The sequence below is a fragment of the Rhincodon typus genome, chromosome 9 (assembly GCF_021869965.1).
Source record: "Rhincodon typus isolate 14 chromosome 9, sRhiTyp1.1, whole genome shotgun sequence".
Classification (NCBI taxonomy): domain Eukaryota; kingdom Metazoa; phylum Chordata; class Chondrichthyes; order Orectolobiformes; family Rhincodontidae; genus Rhincodon; species Rhincodon typus.
This window is the reverse complement of record NC_063340.1, coordinates 73,552,020-73,575,020: the sequence shown is the minus strand read 5'-3', so window position 1 is coordinate 73,575,020 and position 23,001 is coordinate 73,552,020. Positions and strand designations below refer to the sequence as shown.

General features: G+C 43.1%; 1 protein-coding gene across 1 annotated transcript in view; it reads left to right on the top strand.

The window, feature by feature from the left end:
* Positions 1–23,001, top strand: part of ryr2a (ryanodine receptor 2a (cardiac)) — a 450,194-nt gene that overhangs the window by 385,389 nt on the left and 41,804 nt on the right. The window contains exons 84-90 of the mRNA XM_048601350.1: positions 3,241–3,369; positions 5,836–5,940; positions 6,309–6,390; positions 8,310–9,616; positions 14,715–14,779; positions 15,941–16,091; positions 22,039–22,125. Coding sequence (XP_048457307.1) covers positions 3,241–3,369; positions 5,836–5,940; positions 6,309–6,390; positions 8,310–9,616; positions 14,715–14,779; positions 15,941–16,091; positions 22,039–22,125 — 1,926 coding nt within the window. The remainder of the gene's footprint in view (positions 1–3,240; positions 3,370–5,835; positions 5,941–6,308; positions 6,391–8,309; positions 9,617–14,714; positions 14,780–15,940; positions 16,092–22,038; positions 22,126–23,001) is intronic.

Below are 23,001 nucleotides of genomic sequence, written 5' to 3'. Positions count from 1 at the left end.
AACCTTAAGTTCACCTGGACCATCTCTGATACCTCTCTCTCCTTTCTTGACCTCTCTGTTTCCATCTCTGGCAACCACCTGGAAACCGATATCCATTTCGAGCCCACCGACTCCCACAGCTATCTAGAATACACCTCCTCCCACCCACCTTCCTGCAAAAATGCCATCCCCTATTCCCAATTCCTTCGCCTCCGCTGCATCTGCTCCCAGGATGAGGCATTCGACTCCCGAACATCTCAGATGTCCTCGTTTTTTAAGGACCGCAACTTCCCCCCTCAGTGGTCGAGAACACCCTCGACCGTGTCTCCCGCATTTCCCGCAACTCATCCCTCACACCCCCTCCCCGCAATAACAACCAAAACAAAATACCCCTCGTCCTCACGTACCACCCCACCAACCTCCAGATCCAACGCATCATCCTCCGACACTTCCGCCATCTGCAATCCGACCCCACCACCAAAGACATTTTTCCCTCCCCACCCTTATCTGCTTTCCGGAGGGACCACTTTCTCCGTGAGTCCCTTGTCCGCTCCACACTCCCCTCCAGCCCCACCACACCTGGCACTTTTCCCTGCAACCGCAGGAAGTGCTACACCTGCCCCTACACCTCCCCCCTCACCCCCATCCCAGGCTCCAAGAAGACTTTCCACAGCAAGCAGATGTTCACCTGCACATCTGCGAATGTGGTATAGTGTATCCGCTGTTCCCATTGTGGCCTCCTCTACATCGGGGAAACCAAGCGGAGGCTTGGGGACCGCTTTGCCGAACACCTACGCTTGGTTCGCACTAAACAACTGCACCTCCCAGTCGCGAACCATTTCAACTCCCCTCCCATTCCTCAGACGACATGTCCATCCTGGGCCTTCTGCAGTGCCACAACGATGCCACCCGAAGGTTGCACGAACAGCGCCTCATATTTCGCTTGGGAAGCCTGCAGCCCAATGGTATCAATGTGGACTTCACAAGCTTCAAAATCTCCCTTCCCCCAACCGCATCCCAAAACCAGCCCAGCTTGTCCCCACCTCCCTAACCTGTCCTTCCTCCCACCTATCCACTCCTCCCACCTCAAGCCCCACCCCCATCTCCTACCTACTAGCCTCATCCCACCCCCTTGACTTGTCTGTCCTCCCTGGACTGACCTATCCCCTCCCTATCTCCCCACCTACTCTCACCTTTACTGGCTCCATCCCCGCCTCTTTAACCTGCCTGTCTCCTCTCCACCTATCTTCTCCTTTATCCGTCTTCTAGCCGCCTCCCCCTCTCTCCCTATTTATTTCAGAACCCCTTCCCCTCCCCCATTTCTGAAGAAGGGTCTCGGCCCGAAACGTCAGCTTTCCTGCTCCTCTGATGCTGGTTGGCCTGCTGTGTTCATCCAGCTCTACACCTTGTTATCCTAGTTGAGAATACTTGCCTACTTTGTGATTTTTTAAACTAATCCACAGTGTTAAGTAATAAGTTACAACAGTAAAGAAATGTTTCAATGTGCAACTGGCCAATCTTAAGCTTTTTTTTAGAGGAAATACGATTTTCCTCTGCATTCTGACCACATGCCATTTTCCTCTGGTTTTTCTGCGGGTCACCAATATCTCTGCTGAGGTCGGGATCCTCACTTTAAGTAGGAGACGAAAATCAGAATTCCTCTCAGACAACATTTTACTCTGGTGGTGTGGGGTTTGAAAGTCCACTGAAAGCAAAACAGGTTTGAGAGTTCATGAAGCAAATGGAAAGACTGCTGAGCAATCTAAAACATTCTGGAAGATAAGTATAAAGTATGTTCACATTTTAACATGTCATTGAGAGGTGCTGCATTATAATGTAGATGTGCTTTAATGAAGTGATTCATCATAGAGATATGTCCTTTAAAGATAAATTGTCACTTGCATTGACCAGTCTTTTGTGTTTGTTCATGTGTGTTAGAATGTATAGTCATTATAAAATGCAGTGAAAAATGTTACAAAGTGTCTTGGCAGCTTGTGCAGTCATCATTTCTAATGTAATTTTATTGAGTCCAATGGATTAAAAACATTGTTTTGACAAAACAAAACTAACCAGATGATCCCTTACTTTAAATGTCAAGCACTTTGGTGGGAAATTAAAGTGAACCCCTACTGCTGTTTCCTTCCTAGAGAGTAGCCTGCTGTTTGGACAGCAGCGACCAATATGAATACTTGGCTGAGTTTCAGGCACTAATGAGTTTTAGCACAATTCATCTGAGAATGAATGACAATTTCAAGAAGTTGCAATAACATATTGTTCCTTTGATGTGGTTTCTGGTTTGTTTTCACAAGGTAATCGGCTGGCATGGGTTTAAGGACCACTTAAATCCTGTTGGAAACTGGGATACTATGTTGGAGAACGAAAGTGAGCATTCTAACCTGCCCGCTACTGCACCCACACTCCTCTTGCACTCTAGCATGCCTTGCAACTGCACTGCAAACCTGACTCCAGTGTAAAAAGACTGAAAGTTGTCATGTGAAGTCAGATATTCAAGTTGCAAGGAACAAAAGTTGGGGTTTGGTGTTCCAGAGCCCTGAGGAAGATGCAGTTGAGTCGATGAGGTATTCCTGATATAGCAGATTTATGCAATAAGGATAAATGTGGAGAATGCTGGACTCGTACATACAACAAGTAAAAGATTATTAAATGTGAACAGTGATCTCCTGTCTGAATTGATGATCTTTATGCAAACTATTGTCGTATATGGTCTTCCTTTAGATGTTATTGGATCTTTGTATATTACCTGCACTTTTACGACCTTTTTTTAACATTTCACTGCATTTCATTGCATGTTGTTTTGAAGCAACTCAGTAAAAAGCAGAGTGCTATTGCATCAAAGTAATACTGTTCCATCTGTGTAGGCTAGACACATTTTTTTCCTCAGTTGATTAGCAGAAAATATGAGGGGATTATCCAGTCCTTGAAGGAACAAACATGTTAAGTGGATTGTCAGAAATTTATGAAGTAATTGAGCAGTATTGTTTTCAGTTTATTCTGATTAACTTCTCAGTTGTACAATAACTATCACGCAGCATTCGTACAAAATGGTATATTGAACAAAATTGCACATTCCTATGAGAATGCTAAAATACTGGAAAGAACTGTGAACGCTGATTTAAAACACAATCTCGCATTTTCAGTGCACATTAAACTCTTTAGATATTGGAAAACCATTTGTATCTGCTAAGATACTATCCACTGGATGTCCATAATTATGACCACTGTCTTTTGTTTTGCTTCCAGGAATCAATCAGTGACTTCTACTGGTTTTATTCTGGGAAGGACATCATTGATGAACAGGGACAGCGCAATTTCTCGAAGGCAATCAATGTGGCAAAGCAAGTGTTCAACACACTTACTGAGTACATTCAGGTAAAATCAAAAATAAGAGCCATCGTTACTCTCAAGTTAAGCCTGTTTGGTGAAAAGATCAGATTTATTAGCTTTATCTCATTATCACCATAATAGCCCAGAGTTTGTATTAAAATGTAATTGTGAGGTTTTTTTTTAAGAATTAGCTCAGATATGATTTGTCAGTTTTTGGATGTGTACAGTTAAGTTGTCCAATTCACCCTGGCCCAGGAGATTACGCATTCAAATGTATAGAGCACTTGAAATTGTGGTATTTATAATTAATAAATACTCACCATGAATAAAAACCATGGGATTCAATTGTATGTGTAATGGCATGATCAGTCTTAAGTCTTAATTACTGCCTAACAATCTTGCAGGTACTGAGATTTGAATTCTACAATCAGGGACTCTCATTCCTCAGGACTTTAATTATCTTTGGAGATTATTTGAAAATTAAAAACTTGAAAATTTGGTCTGAAATATTTGTTTGTTTCTTTTGTCTATATCTTAAAGCTGTCTTTAATTTCATATCTTCTTTTTCTTTACATCTTTCTGTTAACAATTTTACATTGAATTAAATATTCTATCCTAGTTCAGAACACTCCCATACCTCAGTAGGGATCTTTCACTCTGATTAATTGAGGTGAGATAAAGTTGCTTCCCTTGTTTACATAGGTCCTAATCATACTCCTGATTAACAGTAATTTATAACTTAAAAACCCATAAAATATTTCAGCCAGTTCAGCGAATGGTGGTGTGTTCATTTGTTGCTGGTAGCAAAACCTGGGAAATTATAATGCATGAATGTATGTTATAGTACATTTCAATGTAGCTCCCTTTATTGACCCATATAGCAGAATGGTTTGCCAAATCATTTTCTAGTAACATGTTAGCCCCAATAATTTACAGAATCATAGAGATGTACAGCACAGAAACAGACCCTTTGGTCCAACTCGTCCATGCCAACCTGATATTCCAAATTGATCTAGTCCCATTTGCTTGCATTTGGCCCATTTGCCTCTAAACCCTTCCTGTTCATATCTCCATCCAGATGCCTTTTAAATGTTGTAATTGTACCAGCCTCCACCACTTCCTCTGGCAATTCATTCCATACACACACCACCCTCTGTGTGAAAAAGTTGCACCATATGTCCCTTTTAAGTCTTTCCCCTCTCATCTTAAACATATGCCCTCTAGTTTTGGACTCCCCTACCCTGGAGAAAAGAATTGACTATTCACCCTATTTATGTCCCCCATGATTTTATAAACCTCTATATGGTCACCCCTCAGCCTCAGCTCTCCAATTAAAATAGCCCCACGCTTATTAGCCTCTCCCTAAAGATCAAACCTCCAACCCTGGCAACATCCTTGTAAATCTTTTCTGAACCTTTTCAGGTTTGTTTGTTGTTATGTTTGGCAAGAGCCATTGAGCCCCTGAAACATCTACTCCTAATTTAATAGGTCATGGCTAATCTAGTTATTTAAATTAGGTCCATTTATGTTAAAACAGTGTTGAGTAATCTATCAATCTCAATGTTTTATGTTACATAGAACATAGAACAGTACAGCACAGTACAGGCCCTTCGGCCCACAATGTTGTGCCGAACTTTTACCCTAAACCTAAGATCTATCTAACCTCCACCGCTACCTTATACTATCATCCATATGCCTATCTAATAGTTGCTTAAATGCTCCTAATGAGGCCGACTCCACTACCCTCTCTGGGAATGCATTCCATGCCCCTATCACTCTCTGAGTAAAGAACCTACCTCTGACGTCTCCCCGATATCTACCTCCTTTCACTTTAAAACTGTGTCCCCTCGTAAAAGCTACTTCCACCCTAGGAAAAAGTCTCTGGCTATCAGTCAACTTAGCATCAGTGGCTTTTTAGGGATAGGGTTTCATTTCAATTTAACCCTTACTCGTATAACACAGAAGGAAGCCATTTGGTACATTAGATCTGTCCTGGCTCTTTGAAGGAGTAGCTTCCTAGCTGTAAGTAAACAAGACCAAAGCCTCAAAATGGCTTGTGCCTCTCTCCAGAAACAACAACCAGGCAGCCAAAGGACTCTGTCCTCCTCCTACACTTTGTTCATTGTGCATCTCAAGTTTAAATCATCCCCTTTGTCTCCAAAGCTTCTTTGCTTACGCAACAAAGGATTATAATAGTAAAAATCAATATCACCTTTACATAAGAAAGTCTAGAAAAATTTCTAACATAGCTTGAAGTGAGTAGGAAGTGAGTTATCTTGCCTCTGTTACCACTGGAGAATCAATCTTGATTACGAACAGATATCCTGAAGTGGAAGTTGAAATCACCTCCATCTGACTCAGAGGTGAGAGTGCAAATTAGCTGAAAAAAATGTTGCCATTTATGATTCAAAATCCTTGCACAAAATGTGGATTCTGGTTGAAAAGACTTATTAGTTAGCTAGTACAATGTAAGTATTCTAGTTTTGTGCTAAAGTCTGTTTATTTCTGTAGGGCCCCTGCACTGGGAATCAACAAAGTCTGGCACATAGCAGACTATGGGATGCAGTGGTTGGCTTTCTTCACGTGTTTGCCCATATGCAAATGAAACTGTCCCAGGTTAGTAAGCAGGTATCCGAATAAAGAAAGGCTTTGGTATTTATTCCGGCCTCCATTCCTGTGCCTATCTCCGGGCACCTAAAGGACAAAAAAAATCTGGAGAACTAACATACAATTTAGCAGGAAGAAATGCAGTACAATTAAGTTTAGGAAAAGAAATATTATAAGAATAAGAAATATTATAAGTTGACTGAATGGTACTCTGCTGATTCAGAGTAGACAATACATAGAAAAACTGCTTTTTTACGATGGTTTCTTCACAGCATTGATCCTTAGTATTCAACTGCAATTCTAGAAATTCAACAATATAAAACAAAGTTAAAAACTTAAGATTATTTATCACAGTATCTGCATGTTACAATTTCTAGGATTCTAGCCAAATTGAGCTGCTGAAGGAGTTGATGGACCTTCAGAAGGATATGGTCGTTATGCTGCTTTCAATGCTGGAAGGTGAGTCTGTGAACTAAAATTACACACAAATAATTTTAATAAATAAATAAAATCTTAACTAATTTTGCGCTCTTATTTCTGTCTGTTATAGAGTCATTAAGTCATAGATTCGTACAGTTCGGAACCAAACCCTTCGGACCAATTTGTCCATGCCGACTAAGTTTCCCAAATTAAACTAGTCCCATTTGCTTGAATTTGGCCCATATACCTCTAAATCTTTCCTATCCATGTCTAAATGCCTTTTAAATGTTGTAACTGAACCTGCATCTACCACTTCCTCTGGCAGTTTATTCCACATAACGAACCACCCTTTTTGTGAAAAAGTTGCCCCTCAGGCCCTTTTTAAATCTTTCTCCTCTCACCTTAGACCTGTGCCATTTAGTTTGAATTCCCCAACTCTAGGGAAAAGACTTTTGCTATTCACCTTATCTGTGCCCTTCATGATTTTATAAACCTCTCAAGCTCCTATGCTCCAGTGAAAAATGTCCCAGCCTCTCCTCATAATTGAAACCTTCCAGTCCCGGTAACAACCTTGCAAATCTTTTCTGCACCCTCTCTAATTTAATACTATACTTAATGGTCTGAGCAATGAAGGCAAGGTGCCAAATGTCTTCCTAACCACCCTGTTTACCTGTGGCAATACATTGTGAAGCTGGAGAAACACAGCAGGCCAGATAGCATCAGAGGCTCAGGAAAGTTGACATTTTGGATCGGGACCCTTCTTGGTGAGGGGCAAGAGAGCTGGGAAATAAATAGAGAGGGTTGGGGCTGGGGAACGTAGGTGGTATGGTGATAGGTGAGTGTAGGTAGGGATTTGTGGGAATTGATCAGTGGTACGGATAGGTGGGAGAGAAGATGGGCAGGTTGTGTGAGGTTAAGGAGACTGGGTTGGACATGGGATGAGGCCAGGAGTGGGGAGATTTTAAACTGGTGAATTCCATGTTTAGACCATCAGGCTGTAGGCTCCCAAGGCAGAATATGAGGTGTTGCTCCTCCAGTTTGTGTGTGATGTCATTGTGATACTGGAGGAGGCCCAGCGTGGGCATCTCACCAGGGAGCGGGAGGGGGAGTTAAAATGGTTGGCGACCGGAAGGTGTTGTCGTTTGTCACATACAGAGTGCAGATATAGCCCCACCTTGAAACACAAGGACAACCCTGTTCTGGAGCGAGGAAGATGTCTCTGTTTTAACCTCTCAAATATCCCATTCTTACATTGCATTGGGAGGGTTAAAATCCTTGGTTTGAAAATACGAGGCACTGATACATGATATCAGAACAAGTCTGATTTGATCAAACCAATTAAATGATCACTCATGGTTCAGTTGGCAGCAGTCCTGCCTCAGATTCAAAAGCTTCTAGGTTCAAGTCCCAATCAAGAACTTGAATACAAAGTCACTAACACTCTTGTGCAAAATAGGGGTCGCGCTCAGGGTTTTAAGGATGGCATGGTGGCTCAGTGGTTAGCACTGCTGCCTCACAGAGCCAGGGACCCAGGCTTGATTCAAGCCTTGAGTGACTGTCTGTGTGGAGTTTGCATGTGCCCCCTGTGTCTGTGTGAGTTTCCTCTGGGTGCTCCGGTTTTCTCCCACAGTCCAAAGATGTGCAGGTTCGGTGGATTAGCCATGCTACATTGCCCCATGTTGTGCGGGCATGTGCAGGCTAGGTGAATTAGCCATTGTAAATGCTGAGTTCGGGGATAAAGTAGGGGGTCTGGGTCTGGGTGGAAGGCTCTTTGGAGGGTTGGCGCAGACACGATGGGCCAAATGACCTCTTTCTGCACTGTAGGGATTCTGTGATTCTATTGTATAAAATCATGCACTAATAAGCAAAGCAGACATTTAAAGTAAAAGTGAAGGAACATTGATAATAAAGGATTGATAATGGCCCAAATGTAATTTTACATGAACTATTTACTTCAGGTAATGTCGTCAATGGAACTATTGGCAAGCAGATGGTGGACATGTTGGTAGAGTCTTCAAACAATGTAGAAATGATCCTCAAATTCTTTGACATGTTCCTTAAGCTAAAGAACCTCACATCATCTGATGCATTCAAAGAATATGATCCTGATAGCAAAGGTCTAATCACCAAAAGGGACTTCCAGAAGGCCATGGAGAGTCATAAACACTACACACAGTCAGAAACTGAATTCCTACTCTCCTGTGCAGAGACTGACGAGAACGAGATGCTAGATTATGAAGAGTTTGTTGAAAGATTTCATGAACCTGCAAAAGACATTGGTTTCAATGTTGCAGTGCTACTGACCAACTTGTCGGAGCACATGCCCCATGATACTCGCCTGCAGACCTTCCTGGAGTTGGCAGAGAGTGTTCTCAACTATTTTCAGCCTTTTCTTGGCCGTATAGAGATTATGGGAAGTGCCAAACGGATTGAGAGAGTCTACTTTGAGATCAGTGAATCCAGCAGGACACAGTGGGAGAAGCCACAAGTAAAGGAATCTAAGAGACAATTCATCTTCGACGTTGTGAATGAAGGAGGAGAGAAAGAAAAGATGGAACTGTTTGTGAATTTCTGTGAAGACACTATCTTTGAAATGCAGTTAGCTGCACAGATCTCGGAGTCAGATTCCACTGAGAGGTCTGTGAGTAAAGAGGAGACACAAAAGGATAAAATGGAGGAAGAAGATCCCAAAATGAACTTTTTCTCCATGACAACAATTAGATCTGCCTTAATGGCTCTCAGGTATAATGTGATGATTCTCATGAAGTTGCTCACAACTAAAAGCCTCAAAAAACAGATGAAGAAAATTAAAAAAATGACAATGAAGGACATGGTTATGACCTTGTTTGCTTTCTATTGGAGTTTATTGATTGGGTTCTCCCATTTTGTATTTAGTGTTTTCCGTGGATTCTTCCGCATCATGTATAGCACTTTCTTGGGGGGCAGCCTTGTTGAGGGAGCCAAGAAGATCAAAGTTACAGAACTTTTAGCCAACATGCCAGATCCAACACATGATGAGGTACGAGGTGAACTTGGAGAAGGAGAGGGGAAAGTTACACAATCAACCCTGCCTTCAGAAGACTTGACTGACCTAACGGCTATCACCGAGGAGAGTGACTTCCTGTCTGATATCTTTGGTTTAGACTTACGACGTGAGGGAGGCCAATACAAACTAATACCACACAATCCCAACGCTGGTGTGAGGGATCTAATTAGTCCACCTTACCTCACTGTTCCACTTCCAGAACTTCGAAGCAGCCAACAGGTAACACAAAATGCTAGCCATCCTCTTGTGATGTGTTAGATTGGGGTGGGGGGGATGTACATGGTTACACTTACCTAATAAGGGGAAGTTGACTTGTCATAAGCGATTTGCAGATGTTTTATTGAGTTTGTTAAGAAGCAGCAGTTTATGTCTGATGCATTATGAAATTAGACAAAGAAAGAAGATATACTAACCATCACAGACGAGAATGCTTTACCGATCCTGAAGCTGTTCTGTAGAATGGAGAAGCAGAGGCAGTGAACATAAGAACATAAGAACTAGGAGCAGGAGTAGGCCGTACGGCCCTTCAAGCCTGCTCCGCCATTCAATAAGATCATGGCTGATCTTTTCGTGGACTCGGATCCACTTAGCCGTGTTCTCACCGTCTCCCTTAATTCCTTTATTGTTCAAAAAAAATCTACCTTATCTTTAAAAACGTTTACTGAAGTAGCGTCAACTACTTCACTGGGCAAGGAATTCCATAGGTTAACAATCCTCTGGGTGAAGAAATTCCTTCTCAGTTCAGTCCTAAATCTGCTCCCTCTAATCTTGAGGCTATGCCCTCTTGTCCTAGCTTCACCTGCCAGTGGAAACATCCTCTCTACTTCTATCTTATCTATTCCCTTCATAATTTTATATGTTTCTATAAGATCCCCCCTCAATCTTCTGAATTGGACCCCAATATTTTGGAGAGGTGTTGTGTTTATCCCTGATATTTTGCAGGCCCTGGTCTTCACCCAAGAGGCTGATGGCTCGTTCTTCTGGATCCCCTCTCTCTCTCCCCTTTCACTTGCTACCTACCAATGTTTGCATCCTTATTTTTGGGGCTGGCAATCTGAGTTGTGCCAATCAGCCATCTGAACCCTTTGAGGATGAAGATAACAGGCAGCTTCTTGTTGTGCCAGGAAGACCCGTGTCTCCTTGCCCACCTTCGTCTGAGGGTTTATTTACCATTCTTTCCAGAATGAAAACTGCTTCCTTTCCCAAACCATATGATGACAAGATATGACACCACATAAATAATTAATTCTAGCTCAATGGTGCATTGTGACCTCAGTGATTCTTATCACCTTTTCTCATATGCTCAAAATTTGGAAAGCTAGTTAATGTTGTAGCTGCAGTTTTGTGAACTCTCGTGCTACACAGCAGAAACCTGGAAAACCAGAACTCGGACAATAGACAGTTCCAGAATGCAAGCCTGGAGATCAGGACCAAGACAGCAGGGAAGGGAGTAAGGCTGATAGAAGGGCTGATGGGCAGAGGTGGCTGGGAGACATTGAGCACCCCGAGGGGGGAGAACCTTGTTGGGGGGGTGGGTGGGAGAGAGAGAGAGTTGAGTGTTGAAAGAAGGTTGTTGATGCAGGCACCCCATCACCTTCCCAATCCTGGCTCAATGACGTATGCAGGAAGGCATGCCATGGAGGAGCAATAGGCAGACCTAAAAATGAGGTGTCAACCTGTTGAACCTGCAAAACAGAACTACTTGTGAGCCAAACATCATGAACAGAAAGTGATAGGCAGAACCAAGTGATCCCACAACCAACGGATCAGATCCAAGCTCTGCAGTCCTGCCACATCCAGTCATGAATGGTGGTGGATGATTAAACAACTCACTGGAGATGGCCACTGCACGAATATCTCCATCCTCAATGATGGGGAGCTCAGCACATCAATGCAAAAGAGAAGGTTGAAGCAATTGCAGCAACCTTTGGGGAGACGTGCTGAATGGATCAATAATTTTGATCTCCTCCTGAGGACCCCAGAATTTAGGGGAGGCGATGGCCTAGTGGTATTATTGCTGGACTGTTAATCCAGAGACCCAGATAATATCCTGGGAACCTGGGTTCGAATCCAGCCATGGTGGAATTTGAATTCAATAAATATCTGGAATTAAGAGTCTAATGATGACCATGAATCCATTGTCGATCATCGGAGAAACCCATCTGGTTCACTAATGCCCTTTACGGAAGATAACTGCCATCCTTACCTAATGTGGCCTGTATGTGGTTCCAGATCCACAGCAATGTGGTTGACTCTTACCTGCCCTTTGGGCAATAAATGCTGCCTGGCCAGCAATGCCCTCATCCTGTGAATGAATTAAAAAAAAGAATCACAGATACCAGTATTCAGCTAATTTGATTCACTCCACATTATACCAAGAAACAACTGAAGGCACGGGGTACTGATGTTGGCCTTAATAACATTCCAGCAATAATACTGTGCTACGTAACTAGCAACACGCTTAGCCAAGCTGTCCCAGTACAGTTACAACACTGGCATCTATCTGGCAAGATGGAATTTTGCCCAGGTATGTCTAGTACACAAAAAACAGGGCAGATCCAACCCAGCCAATTACCGTCCCATCAGTCTATTCTAGATCAACAAAGTGACAGAAGCGGTATTCAATTGTGCTTCAATTCAAGCAGCACTTGCTCAACAATAATTTGCTGCCTTGGATGCTTAGTTTGGGTCTACCAGACCCACTCAGTTCCTGACATCTTTACAGCCTTGATCCAGACGGAGACAATAGAGCTGGACTCAAGAGGGGAGATGATTATTCCCAGACTGTAAATCCAGAGATCCGGGTGATGTTCTGGGGACATGCCTTTAAAACCCACCATGGTTGGTAGTGGAATTTCAATTCAATAAAAATCTGGTATTAAAATTCTAATGATGACCATGAAACCATTGTTGATTGTCGCTGGTTCACTAATGCTCTTTAGGGAAGGAAATTGCTGTCTTTATGTGGTCTGGACTATATGTGGCTCCAGATCCACAACAATATGGCTGACTCTTAACTCGACTCTGAGCAATTATGGATGTGCAATAAATCCTGGCCTACCCAGTGATGCCCACATCCTGTGAATAAATGAAGATAAAGTGGGAATGTGAGAATGATCAACATTAATATCAAGGCAGCATTTGACTAGTAGCAAAACTGGAGAATGGGAATCAGGGAGAAACTCTCCACTGGGTGGACTCATACCTAGTGTAAAGGAAACTCGTTGTGGCTGTTGGAGTCATCTCAGACCAAGGACATCATTACAAATGTTCCACAGGGTGGTGTCCTTGGCCTAAACACCAAGAACTGCATCGTCAATAACTGTTACTCCATCATTAAGTCTGAATTGTGTGATAAGTACACAATGTTCAACAGTGTTGATGACTCCTCGATATTAAAGCAGTCCATGTTCAAGCACAAGAAGAACTGGACAATATCCAGGCTTGTGCTGACATGGGGCAAGTAACATTTGTGTTGCACAAGTGCCAAGGAAAGACCATCTCCAACAAGGGAAAATCCAATTATTGTCCCTGGATATTCAATGGCAGTACCATCACTGATTGCCAGGGGATTACTATTAACCAGAAAAAGAAGTGGACTAGCCGTATAAATTCTGTGGCTGCAAGAGCAGGTTAACAGCTAGGAATCCTGCAATGAATAATATGCCTTCTAACTCTGCAAATCCTGTCCATCATCTACCAGGCATAAGTCAAGAGTGTAATGGAATACTCAGCACTTGCTGGATAAGTGCAGCTCCAACAACACTCAAGAAGCTCATTAGCATCCTGGACAAAGCAGCTTGCTTGTTCGGCACCCCATCTGTCACTTGATATTTGTTCCCTCTATCATGAACGTGCATAGCAGCAATATGTACCATCTATAAGATGCACTGTAATAGCTTACCAAGTCACCTTAGACAACACTTTCCAAATCCGCAATCTCTACCACTACAATGAGAATGGCAACACACACACTGGCATCTAACTGGCAAATTCCTCTCCACAGCACACATCACCCTGACATGGAAGTATACCACCATCCCTTCACTGTCACAGGGTCAAAATCCCAAAAATCCCTAACTGCACCATGGTGTGCCTACACCACATGGAATGCGGTTGTTGAAGAAAGCATTTCCCTGCTGCAGACTCAAGAGAGACCTGAGTCAAGCAATAGTTGCTGCCCCAGCCAGTGAGGACAACATCCCATGAATGAATTAAAGAAATAGCCTGACCGGGATCACTTCCCATTTTTACTCTCAGCTCCTCAACTTTACCTGCCAGCATGAAAATTGAGGAAGCGGCTGTTAAGTGGTAATTAATGGCCTGCTTAAGGGCCTCAATTAAAGGCCACAGTAAGAGCCTCCAGACTTTACTGCGCGCTGGGCACTTGGATCTGCATTCTGTGGGATTTGGTTAAGTCCCAGCACCAGCTACCACTCCCGATGGTGCTGCTGGGACTAGACAGCTGTTGGTCAGTCTGATGGCTGACAGGCCTCTGAGGTGGAATGTCCTACACATTTGGGGGAAGAAGGCTCATCCCTAGCCAATTAATGCTTAAAAAGCTATGGGGCAGCCATCAGGTGTGACAGCGTGTTCCCCACCATCTGAAAAATTTTGCCGTAGCATTCCATTTCTCCACTGTGCACTCGGTTTGACTGTGGCACTCGGCTGGAATGATGAGACTGCTGAATTGGCCCATATGTATCAATGTGGTTCCTCGTTGTCCTATTTGAATTTTTACAGATCATCCATGTCATTAAATCAGAGACCTCTTTAACTGTTCCTATTCATCATATTAATACTTTTCTGAATAAATCCAGTATAATTTCTAATTTTGTCATTTTATACCACTTTATTTGAGTCTATGTGGAAACCAAACTTAAAACATCTCACTGATTTTACCTCACAAGTTTAAAACCATCAAAGATATTGGATATTTTTCTGCCTAATGCATGTAATTAATGTGCCTCCCTATTACAGGAAATGCTGTATGGACATTGGAGCAGATTAATATGAACAAGAGTTGCACAGTTCTGCCTGTGTCTGCTGTAAATTCTTGCTTATGTTCCAGTTAATCGACCCAGCGACGTCCAACTTGATCCTCCCATTTATACCTCTTCGTATGTCCTTTCCTCAATCAGGATCTGACTCCTAATCCAATCCAGTTCAGTTGTTTACATTCACTGATGTTTCGCTCCTTTGGTTATTGTGATGCAATAAATTTTCCTGGGGTTAAAATTCACATAAATATGATTTAATAAGGAAAACAAAACCTTGTGTTTTTGGAATCATTTTACTCCCAATGTAATTCTAGGAGGAGAAAACAAAGGAAGATGAGACAAATGAAAAAGAAGACCATAAAGTTGAGTCAGAGAAAGCCGAGTGAGTAATTTGATGAATCAGAATTCTTTTGTTATTGATTTCCTTTGATGAAGTGAGGGCTCAAACAGGGGATTTCAGCAAATGAAATATATAATCTTTATGCCATATGGGACATTGACGCAAATCTTCAACTCCATTGGTTTGGTAATCAGGTTGATCAGTCTCCCACTATTGGAACTTGTCCAGTTTTTGGTTTGGTGCCACCAAATTACTGTCCAGATAGTGGGAGCAAAGATCTATCCAATTTGTTTGAACAATCGGTGAGTTTAAGAACATGAAGTTGGAGCATTTTCTCCAAAGAGGGGTTGGATGCAGCTACATTGCCCGTTGAAGTCCTGTTGATCGCACTGTTGACTTTGAGTTACAAGGTTACCAAACTGGGACTTCAGCACAAAAATGAAGACTAACACTCCAGTGCTGGGAGAATGTGCTATGGTGCCAACGATGCTGTCTTTAAGTTGAACTGTTAAACTGAGGCTCCCTGTGGATTAATATCATGGTTTTTCATCATCTCAAGTTGCACTGGCAATAAGCTGTTATGTTCAAACCAGCTCTACATTTCCGTTCCCCAAATCGTTCAATGTTTTGATATACATTTTACCTACAAAATATTGTAAAATAGAATGTATCATTTCGAAACAGTGACTCAATTACATCTTCACCTCAAGGTCCAATTATCCCTTACTCACTAATGTTTCTTCACATGAAGGCAACACTTGACCTTAACTCCATGGCCTAGTGGGGAGGCAATGGCCTAGTGGCTTTGTCAGTAGACCATTGATCCAGGCACCCATCGTAATATCCTGAGCAGATGGTGGAATTTGAATTCACTAAAAATCTGGGATTAAGAATAATGAAGCCATTGGCAATTGTTGGAGGGAAACCCATCTGGTTCACTCATCCTGTTTAGGGAAAGAAATCTATCACCCTCACCTCGTCTGGCCTACATGTGACTCTCAAACACAGCGACTCTCAGCTGCCCTCTGGGCATTAAATACTGGCCTGTTCAGCAACATCAACATCCCATGAATGAATTTTAAAAACTCCTCCATTCAACAAGTGTGCAGTTGTAAATGTCTCATGTATCATATGTCACAATGGAAGTTTGGACTGTGGAATATTTTGACAATTTGAATGACAATTTTGATTTCTGGATTACAGAGGGGAGAATGGAGAAAAAGAGGAAAAAAATACAGAAAAGAAGTCCCGTCGACGAAGAAGAAGACAGCAACATGCACAGAAAGTTGAAGAACCAGAAGTGCAAGAATCTGCCTTCTGGAAGAAAATTACAGCATATCAGCAGAAGCTACTTGTGAGTGCGATATTTCGTGAAAATATATTTGAAAAGGAACTTCAGAAGAATGGGAGAGAATCTTACAGAAACCTATTAAATTCTGACAGGATGAGATAGGGATATACCTGATCACCGGGGAGTGTAGAACCAGGGGTAACGGTTTAAGGATACGGGGTAGGACATTTAAGACTGAGATAAGGACTAATTTCTTCACCTAGAAGGTGGTGGGCCTGTGGAATTCTGTGCCGCAGAAAGTAGTTGAAGCCAAAACACCAAATGTTTGTAAGAAGGAGTTAGATATAATTTTTTCAGACTAAAGGGTCAAATGGGGAGAAACTGGTCAGGGCAACCATGATCACATTGAATGATGGAGCAGGCTCAAAGGGCTAAATGGCCTACTCCTCTTCTCCGATTTTCTATGTTTCTAAGTTGAGGACATCACTTTAGGCTCTTTGGATTCTTCCACCAATTCACTGTCCGAAATTGATCATTTCAAACTACTTTCCAGCGGCATATTAATGCTGTTCACGCTTCATATTTCACATTAGGTATGACATACTATAAACCACTCAGTGCGGTGATGCCCTAGTGGTATTATCGCTAGACTGTTCATTCCAGAAACTCAACTAATATTCTATGGAGAGAGATAGTAGGAACTGCAGATGCTGGAGAATCTGAGATAACAAGGTGTAGAGCTGGATGAACACAGCACGTCAAGCAGCATCAGAGGAGCAGGAAAGCTGACGTTTAGGGCCTAGACACTATCGTCAGCTTTCCTTCTCCTCTGCTGCTTGGCCTGCTGTGTTCATCCAGCTCTACACCTTGTTATCTCTAATGTTCTATGGACGCGGGTTTGAATCCTGCCATGGCAGATGGTGGGATTTGAATTCAAAAAAAGATCTGGAATTAACAGTATACTAAAGATCATGAAACCATTATTGATTGTCAAAGAAAACCCCATCTGTCCAACTAATGTCCTTCAGGGAAGGAAATCTGCCATCTTCACCTGATCTGGCCTACATCTGACTTCAGACCCACAGCATTATTGTAGTGATTGTAATGAGGTCGGCCAGGTGGACCTAAAAGAATATGAGTTTCCTGACTGGGGCTGTTAATCTGGTCTAATCTGGGAGCCCTGGCTGTTAAATAAGAACAGGAGTGTCAGACATTCTGTTTACTCTGAGAACTGGCTCTGAAGGTGATAGGTCAGTGTCAAGGGCTCTCCATGTGTAAGTAAAGGGTGACTTGGTGACAGGATACTAGCTTCTGTGGAGTTAATTAAAATGTGGTTAACTGTCAGCTGCCCTCTGAAATGGTCTAGCAAGCCACTCAGCTGTATCAATTGCTATGAAATCTCAACAAAGAAATGAAACTGGACAGACCACCCAGCAGCAACCCAGACACCGGTAGCGACAATGACAGAAACAGCCCTGTCGGCCCTGCAGTGTGCTCCTTACTAACATCTGGAGGCGAGTACCAAAACTGGGAGAGCTGCCTCACAGACTAGTCAAGCAGCAGCCTGACATGGTCATACTCACGGAATCATACCTAATAGAATAATGTTCCTATCCCATTGGTAGGACTCACCCAGCAGAGGTGCCGGCACAGTGGTATAGTATTGGGAGGGAGTTGCCCTGGGAGTCCTCATCATTGACCTCCAGACCCCATGAAGTTACATGGCTTCAGGTTAAGCATGGGCAAGGAAACCTCCTGCTGATAACCATGTACTCTTCCTGCCTCAGCTGATGCATCAGTACTCCTCCTTGTTCATCAACACTTGGAAGAAGCACTGAGGAAGGCAAGGCTGCAAAATGTACTCTGGATGGGGGATTTCAATGTCCACCACCAAGAACGGCTAGGCAGCAACAGTACTGATCGAGCTGGTCAGGTCCTAAAGGACATAGTTGCGAGGGAATCATCAAGAAGGAAAAACATACTTGACCTCACCCTTACCAATCTGCCAGCTGCAGATGCATCTGTCCATGACGGTATTGGTAAGAATGACCACTGCCCGGTCCTTGTGGAGACAAAGTTCCACTTTCACGTTGAGAACAAACTCCGTCATATCATGTGGCACTATCACTGCTAAATGGGGCAGACTTCAAACAGATCTAGCAACTCAAGACTGGACCTCCATGAGGCGCTGTGAGCCATTAACAGCAGCAGAATTGTACTCCAGCACAATCTGTAACCTCATGGCCTGGCATAAGCCCCACCCACCTATTACCAGCAAGCCAGGGGATCAATGCTGGTTCAATGGAGAGTGCAGGATGGAATGCTAGGAGCAGCTGCAGGCATACATGAAGCTGAGGTGTCAACTTTGTGAAACCGCCAAACAGGACTACTTGGATGCCAAACGGCAAAAGCAGCAAGTGATAGACAGAGCTAAGCAATCCCACAACCAGCGGATCAGATCTAAGCTCTGCAGTTCTGCCACATCAATTAAACAACTCAATAGCGGAGGAGGGGCCACAAATATCCCCATCCTCAATGATGGAAGAGCCCAGCACATCAGTGCAAAAGATAAGGCTGAAGCTTTTGCAGCAAATTCAGCGAGAAGTGCTGAGTAGATGATCCATCTCAGCCTCTTCCAGTGGTCCCCAGCATCACAGATACCAGTCTTCAGCCAATTCGATTCACTTCACATAATATCAGGAAATGGTTGGAGACATTGGATACTGCAAAGGCCATGGGCTCTGACAACATTCCAGCAATAGTACTGAAGACTTGTGCTCCAGAACTCGCCGCTCCAACAACTGGCCAAGCTGTTCCAGTACAGATACAGCACTGGCATACGCTGAACAATATGAAAAAATGCTCAGGTATGTCCTGTACACAAAAAGCAGGACAAATCCAACCCAGTCAATTACCACACCATCAGTCTACTTTCGATAATTATTGAGGTGATGATAGATGTCATCAACAGTGCTATCAAGCAGCACCTACTCAGCAATAACCTGCTCAGTGATGCCCAGTTTGGGTTCCACCAGGACCACTCAGCTCCTGACCTTAATACAGCCTTAGTTCAAACATGGACAAAAGAGCTGAATTCCAGAGGTGAGGTGAGAGTGACAGCCCTTGACATCAAGGCCGCATTCAACCAAGTGTGGCATCAAGGAACCCTAGCAAAACTGGAATCAATGAGTATCGGGGCAAACACTCCACTGGTTGGAGTCATAACTGGTAGATAGGAAGATGGTTGTGGTTGTCAGGGGTCTGTTCATCTCAGCTCCAGCACATCTCTAGGAATATCTCAGGATACTGTCCTAGGTCCGTCCATCTTCAGCTGTTCCATCAAAGACTTTTCCTCCAAGATAATGTCAGAAGTGGATTTGCGCTAATGATTGCACAACATTCAGCACCATTCATTACTCCACAGATACTGAAGCAGTCCATGTTCAAATGCAACAAAATCTGGATGATATTCAAGCTCAGGCTGACAAGTGGCAAATAAATTCACGCCACAAAAATGCCAGGCAATGACCATCTGCAATAAGATACAACCTGATCTCCACCCCTTGATATTTAATGGTGTTACCATCACTAGATCCCCCACTATGAACATCCTTGGGGTTAACTTTGACCAGAAACTCAACTAGACTAGTCACACAAACACAGTGGTTACAAAAGCAGTTCCGAGGCTAGGAATACTGCAGCAAGTAACTCACCTCCTGGCTCCCCAAAGCCTGTCCACTATCTGTAAGGCATACACCAGGCATGTGATGGAATACTTCCCATTTGCTTGGATGGGTGCAACTCCAACAACACTCAAGAATCTTGACACTATCCAGGACAAAGCAGCCTGCTTGATTGGCACTGCATCCAAAACCATCCATTCTCTCCACCACTGATGTTCAGTAACAGCATTGTGTACTATCTACAAGATGCGCTGCAGAAATTCGTCAAAGATCCTTAGACAGCACCTTCCAAGCCCATGACCACTTCCATGCAGAAGAACAAGGGCAGCAGATACATGGGAACACTACCACCTGGTAGTTTCCTCCCAAACCACTCACTATCCAGACTTGGAAATATATAACCATGTCTTCATTGTCGCTGTGTCGAAACCCTCCCTAACGGCATTGTGGGTCAACCTATTGCATATGAAGTGCAGCAGTTCAAGAAGGCAGCTCACCACCACCTTCTCAAGGGCAATGAGGGGTGGACAATAACAACAAAAAAGTGCTGGCCACCTGGCGATGTCCACGTCTCACAAGTGAATAAAAAAAAAGGAATTTTGCTATTTTACTAATCTAATAAATTAACTCAACATAATAGGAAGGGTGGCAATTAATCTTCAATGCTGACAGAAAGCCACAATTTACTGCACGTCAGAAAATTGTTGTGCTGTGCACTTGTGATCGGTGAATGAAATATTTTAGGGAGAAAATTATTCGCATGAGAAGAGATTGTTTTCTAATTGTAGAAAACAGAGTCAAACTTAAGGCATTTAGGTCAGGAAATAACTTCAAGTTATGAACATCAGCTTGTTTCAAAGCTTCTGATAGAAATGCTGGGATTTCATGGGGCAGCAGTGGTACCATCTTTTACCCAGAAAGTCAAGGGCATCCTGACTGTGGCCAGTTTTGGGAGTCCCTATATTATCTTGCCTGCAGCCGACAATTCCCTTTCAGAAGAAAGGTCATGACCCTTAAGAGCTGCTGGCTAATCAGAGGACCAACAATACTCCGAGCAGCACCACTGGGAGTGGTGGGGACTGCTGGAATTATAATCAGGAAGAACTGACAAACAAAGAGGAGACCCAGAAACTCAGAAAAGTGGGCTCGGCCAGTTTGGCTGGTGTGGGCAACGAGGGATGTTTCTGAAAAGGTATTCCTTGCTAAGGGTGTCCAATTAGAAGCCAACTCAATCCTGCACCCGTACAAAATCTCCCAAAGTATACCTGGCACTCACCTGATGCAGCAAAGAGCTCACCTGATGGCCACTTAAAGCCCTCAATCGATTTCACGCCAGGACAGCTCTCCACCACCTTCCCTCCTGTTGGTTATACACAAAGTGGTTGCATGAATGTGATGGGTAGTTAGCCCACCTGGCCTTTCAGCTGATTTCTCATGCCCACTACCTCTAACAAAGCACCTGAAAAATTACAGCCAACATGAGAGGTTGAACAGGGAGAATTGGGCATCAATTTTTACTTTGAGAGAAAGGAGAAGTGCTGATGGTTATCTCTCAATTCTACCCATCAGCCTTTTTTTTGTTTCTGACAAAGGTCAACACTGAAGGAAAACAGAATTTACAATGAGCAGTAGTTCATCTCCTGTACTCAATCTGAAAATCCTTATGTTGGCATTCCACTTTTCATTCTGAGAACATCCCTGTTTTCCTTTTTTAACACTTTCAACTTTCTTACGGATGAACACTTATTTTTGGAAAACAACAGGCACACTTCCGCTAAGCACTATTACTTACTCCTAAATTTACCAAGACAATCTTGGGTGAATTGCAGCTTTCAAGACTGAAGTCAACAGGTTTTTGTGAACAGAGTACCAAGGAATTTGGATTAAAGATGAATAAATCCTAATGAGGTACAATTAGCCATAATCTCATTGAATAACAGAACAGGTTTGAGAGCCTGAATGGCTATACCATTACATCTGTCCAGGGAACATGACAGTCAAGTCTGATTCTGTCTTTGCACAGCGTTCATAGATGTACAATTCCAGCAAGAATGGCTGGGCTCTGACTACAGAATCAAGTACATACCACAAACCAAATGTAGGACCTTTCAGGTCCTTCTTGTGTTGTTGGGCATCCACCCTTCTATTGTCATTATTTTCTTTAAAATCTTCCTTGGTTCATTGCATTTGAAGAAATGATTTAGTGTTGATTTTCTAAGTTAATTACATTAGGTCTTACGGTATATTTAATGTTTTTATAAATACTTTTGTTTAGCATTTTGTTTATATGAAAATTTTCCACAATCCATTTTTTCCTCCCTTTCCAGAATTACTTTGCACGCAATTTCTACAACATGAGGATGCTGGCATTGTTTGTCGCCTTTGCAATTAACTTCATTCTCCTGTTCTATAAGGTGGGAGTTTTGTATTCTTGTCTAACTTTTTGAGGGGGTTGCAGATGATAATGTTTAGCCATAATTTGTGTGCCAAATAACAATAGAGTCATAGAATCACACAGCAAGGAAACAGACCCTTTGGTCCAACTTTGTCCATACTGACCAGGTTTCCCAAACCAAACTAGTCCCATTTGTCTGTGTTTGGCCCATGCCCCTCTAAACCTTTCCTGTTCATGTACTGACTCAACTGTCTTTTCAATGTTGTAACTTTACCTGCATCTACCACTTCCTTTGGCAGTTTATTTCACGTATGACCACTTGCCCTCTAGTTTTGAACTCCCCAACCCGAGGGAAAGATCTTTGCTATTCTCCCTATCTATGCCCCTCATGATTTTATAGACCTCTGTAAGATCACCCCTCAACCTCCTATGCTCTGGTGAAAAAAGAATCCCAGCTTATCCAGCCTTTCTTTATAACTCAAATCCTCCAGTCCCAGTAACATTCCTTGTAAATCTTTTCTGCACATTCTCCAATTTAATAATACCCTTCCTATAACAGGGTGACCAGAACTGGACTCACTACCCCACCCCTGAGCACCAAACCATCATCTCCCAAACCGTCCACAATCTCATCACCTCAGGTGACCTCCCACCCACGGCCTCCAACCTCATCGTTCCCCAACCCCGCACTGCCCGCTTCTATCTCCTTCCCAAAATCCACAAACCTGAATGCCCTGGTCGACCCATTGTCTCCGCCTGCTCCTGCCCCACCGAACTGATCTCCAACTATCTGGACTCCATTTTCTCCCCCTTAGTCCAGGAACTCCCTACCTATGTCAGTGACACCACCCACACCCTCCACCTCCTCCAGAACTTCCAATTCCCCGGTCCCCAA